The 4,802-nt window shown below is 47.7% G+C and overlaps 1 protein-coding gene across 1 annotated transcript; it reads right to left on the bottom strand.

Moving 5' to 3' along the window:
* Window positions 1–1,073: 1,073 nt before the first annotated feature.
* On the bottom strand, window positions 1,074–2,072 carry LOC101933049 (olfactory receptor 52E4-like). The gene has a single exon (XM_005313195.3). It carries the CDS (start codon window positions 2,070–2,072, stop codon window positions 1,074–1,076), a length of 999 nt encoding a protein of 332 aa, XP_005313252.3.
* Window positions 2,073–4,802: the final 2,730 nt, after the last annotated feature.

A 4,802-nucleotide genomic window follows, 5' to 3' on the forward strand; every position in this document is an offset into this window, starting at 1 on the left:
TAAGAAAATATTATTTACTCATTCACATAACACAAGAACTAGGGGTCACCAAATGAAATAAATAGGCAGCAGGTTTAAAACAAAGAAAAGGAAGTATTACTTCACAGTCAACCTGTGGAACTCTTTGCCAGGTGGTGTTGTGAAGGCCAAAAGTAAAACAGGGTTCCAATAAGAACTAGATAAGTTCATGGAGGATAGGTCCATTAATGGCTATTAGCCAGGATGCACAGGGGTGGTGTCCCTAGCCTCTGTTTGAAAGAAGATGGGAATGGGCGACAGGGGATGGATCACTTGATGATTACCTGTCTGTCCATTCCCTCTGGGGCACCTGGCATTGGCCATTGATGAAGACAGGATACTGGGCTAAATGGACCAATGTCCATTCTTAGGTTCTTATGTTTTTATATAGACTGCAGATGTATCTTCCCCATGCTGTAACCCACTAGACCCTACTCCTCTCCCAGAGCTGAGATGGAACCCAGCACTGGCTCTCTCTCTCTGCAGAGTTAGTAGCAAAGTAAGAATACACATTTTTTTTAAATATAAGCCTAACCAGTGTCCCTTAAGTAAATTGCCATAAGATGTAAGAAAATGTTACTACTAGAGCTGAATGGGTCTAATATTTATTTATTTATGTACTTATTATATTGGGGAATTAGATATAGTTTTCAAATGTCTAAGTAGCCCCTGGAATCACAGTTATCGTTGCCTCCTCCACACCAAAATCTGAAATTGCACCCCTTCAGCTGGGGAGGAAAGACATGGAGATGATCCAGCGAGTGACAGGGAGATGAGAGGAGAGGAGCAAGTGACAGAAGTGGGGCCTTAGGGGTAAGAGGTGGGGTAAGGGATTTGGTCTCGGGGGTCCAGTTACCAGCAATTAGAAAGGTGGCAACCCAGTGAGTAATACATCGACAGATTCCCCACTTTGTCATGCTTTCACAGAACAGATAGGTCAGGAAAGGATTTAATGTCCTTAAATGACTCCTGATTCAGAGAAGAGGGCCCAGCACCTGTCAGCAGCCAGCTCTCCACAGAACTCAATCTGAGAGCCAGAGCACCAGGAGAAAACTTTAGGTCCCTTTATGAGAAAAGAGCCGGAGCAGCCTGTCCCGGATCTGTTTGGTCCTCACTCCGTAGATGATGGGGTTTAGCATGGGGGGAACCAGGAGATACACGTTAGCAATGAAAATGTGGAAATGCAGGGGCACACTCTGCCCAAATCGGTATGTGAGAGAGGAGAAGATAGCTGAGATGTAAAAGACTAAGATGGCACAGATGTGGGAGCCACAGGTCCCAAAAGTCTTGAGCCGGGCATCATTTGTGGGGAGGCTGAAGATGATCTTGAGGATCTGCACGTAGGACACAGTGATAAAAATCACATCCAGACCGAGCACACAAAATACCACAAAGAGGCCGTAGAAACTGCTCACACGAATGTCAGCACAGGCCAGCTTCACCACAGCCATGTGCTCACAGTGAGTATGGGGGATGATGTTGGTTCTGCAATATGTCCGCCGCCTCGCCAGGAAGGGATGGGGCATTACGAGCATGCCACTGCGTAGCACCACAGCCACGCCAATCTTGGCTACCACAGGGTTAGTCAGCATGGCGGAATGTCTCAGGGGATTGCAGATGGCCACGTAACGATCAAAAGCCATCACCACAAGGATCCCAGACTCCATCACTGAGAAGCAGTGAATGAAGTACAGCTGGGTGAGGCAGGCACTGAAATCGATCTCCCTTGAATTGAACCAGAAAATGCTCAGCGTCTTGGGCAGGATGGACGTGTACAGGACCAGGTCACAGAAGGCCAGCATGCAGAGGAAATAGTACATGGGTCCATGGAGGCTCGGCTCCTTCTTCACAATGAAGAGGATGGTGAAGTTCCCCAAGATAGCTATGGTGTACATGGTGAAGAAGGGGATGGAGATCCAGACATGGGCTGTCTCCAGGCCAGGAATGCCCAACAGGATGAAGGTGGAGGGGTTGATGAAGTTAGTGGTGTTGGAATCTGACATGGAGTAGGGGAGAAGGTGTCCAACTCTGAGGCAGAACAGTGTCTCCTGCATATACCGTACTTTCCCCTGATTTCCTGTATGTGCGCAGGGTCTAGGGTGATGGTCGCAGTACAAAGGCCTGGATGGAGAGACAATGTTAATATGAGACACTACATACACTACTGGAAGTGTTCTGATGGGTGAAGCAGATTGGTTGCTCTACACACACTGAAAAATGACATTTGAACAACTGACCCTGCTAATGCCAAATCCATATTTCATGGTGTTGCCTGTGTCAATAATTCCTACACGATAGGTACCAGGAGGAAACATATGTCTCATTGTTCCTGAGGCCTTGTCCACACTGCAAAATGTTTTTGCAGAAAGGCAGCTTTTGGCGAAGAAACAGTGGAGGTATACACACTAGAAAGCCACTTTTGATGATGGAACTCCTCAGTTTCAGTGATGTAATAAAACCACCTTGAACAGAGTTATAAGGATTTTTACACAAAAGTTTTGACACTAAAGTGCCTAGATTGACACTTGGACAGTTTAAAATCAGCTGTTGTGCATCCAGATAAATACCTTATGTCCCTGTGCCTTTAATGCCCAGTAATTTTGAAATTCCCCTTCCTGTTTGCTCAGTGTGGGGTGTTCATACCATATCTTCCCGGTGGTCATGGTGGCTCCACACAGCAAATGCTCTCCCGCTAAGACCACAGCAGAACTGCTGGATATGCTCAGTATATGGGGAGAGGAGGCTATGAAGTCCCAACTGTGCTGGAACCATAGGAATTTCAATACCAAGGGCGGTTTTCACAGAGCTTGTGGGAAAAGACCTATGATCGGGACATGCTGCAGTGCAGAGCAAAGGTGAAGGAGACAAGCACCCACAACTGCCATTTTTATAAGGAGTTGGACGTTATCTTTGGCAGCAACCCACCTCCATGTCCAAGAGTCCTGTGGGTACTTCGGCTGGGCTGGAGCTGGCGGAATCTGGACCTCACCCAAAGGAGGAATTCATCGAGGAAAAGGTGTGGGCAGAAGAAGATGTGGTTCCCAGGTCAGGGGCACCCAGGAGGTGTCACAATCAGGCGAGTCAGAAATGAAGAGGACACCCAGGGTAAGTGGTTTTGCTTTGTGAATTGTGGAGCTGGGTGGGGGGCAGAGAAATGTACATGGCTGGCTGTGTTTCTGTGTACTGGGCATTTCCCCGTGCAGCTAGGGAGCACGGTCGAGATTTCACAAGATTCCTCCATAGAGATCTTCAGGAATTTTTCCTGCAGGTACTCAGCAATCCTCTGCCAGAGGTTCCTTGGCATAGCTGCTTTGTTCCTTCCCCCATTGAAGGACACTTTTCCATGCCATTCTGTAATGACTTGAGCAAGGACCAAAGCAGCACACAGGCGAGCAGCATGGGACCTGGGCAGAAGCTACAAGCATGTAGTAGATACACCCTTGCTTCCTTGCTTACCTTCAGAAGTGAGATACCTGCCACAATGACCCCTGCCTGTGGAAAAGGGTGGGAAACTATAGAGAATTGCCCCCTGAGAAATGTCCTGCAACCCCTCTCACATTGCTTTTATCCCAGGCACAATGTCCTCTGTCCCTGGGTACACTCACCATGCTTGTGGTGTTTGCTGGCATGTGTGCTTTTCAAAGGTCAGCAGGAAAATGATGGTGTATTACCAAGGGTGTATTTTAATGTAGCGTTTCAATGCTGTATGTGTACTTAACAATAATGCTTCTGTTTATTGTTACTTGTGCTTCACCAGGTAAGTCTTTGAAAGGAGGCACCCCCTCCACTCCAGCCGAGCATCTCCGCTGGATAAGAAAGTGCCCAAGATGGAGCAAGGAAGATATGTTCCGGGAGGTGCTGCAGTACTCTGATGCAGAGAAGATGAACCACAGGTCATGGAGGGAAAGCGACAAGCAGGAAAGAAGAGAAAATGAGGCATACACTAGGGATGCAACAGAGAGACTCATAAAAGTTTTGGAGCAGCAAACCAACATACTGCAGTCCCTCATAACCCTCCAGACTGAGCAGTAGGTGCTACAGTATTCTGATACATACAAGACAGGAGGCAGGCAATGGAGGGAAAGTGACAAGCAGGAAAGAAGAAAATGAGGCATACACGCAATGGAGAGACTCATAAAAGTTTTAGAGTGGCAAACCGTCACGCTGAAGTCCGTCCTGACACTCCAGACTTAGCAGATGCATACCCACCCTCCCCTTCGGCAATTCAGAACTCTTTCCCATGATCTCCCAAAATGCCACGCATACATTCCTTTCCAATACCTGGGACTTTGCGTCAGTCCTCCCCTGGTACCACCCCCACCAAGAATGTGCATGTGTCTGTGTTGTGTGCATGGTGTTGTGGGGTTTTTGGCTATAAAAGCAAAGATGGAATATCCATGCTATCTATTGCCACTCTACAGTATGGAAAATCCATTTCTGCAAAGCCATTCACAATTTCACGCATTTTGTCAGGAGTCACTGTCTTCCGCAGCAGTATGTGCTTAATGGCTCTGCACACTTGCATTAATACAGCCCCAATGGTTGGCTTCCCGAATCCAAACTCGTTTGCGTTCGACTAGTATCTGCCTGGAATTGTCAGCTTCCACACTGCCATCGCTACGTGCTTCTCCACCAAGAAAGCAGCTCTCATTTGAACGTCCTTGCGCTGCAGGGATGGGGCAAGCTCCAGGAAGGTGGCTTTCCTCATCAGAGAGTTCTACAGCCACTGCTTGTCATCCCAGACATACATAACGATGCGATCCCACCACTCAGTGCTAGTTTCC

Source organism: Chrysemys picta, chromosome 1, assembly GCF_011386835.1.
Source record: "Chrysemys picta bellii isolate R12L10 chromosome 1, ASM1138683v2, whole genome shotgun sequence".
NCBI classification, from domain to species: domain Eukaryota; kingdom Metazoa; phylum Chordata; order Testudines; family Emydidae; genus Chrysemys; species Chrysemys picta.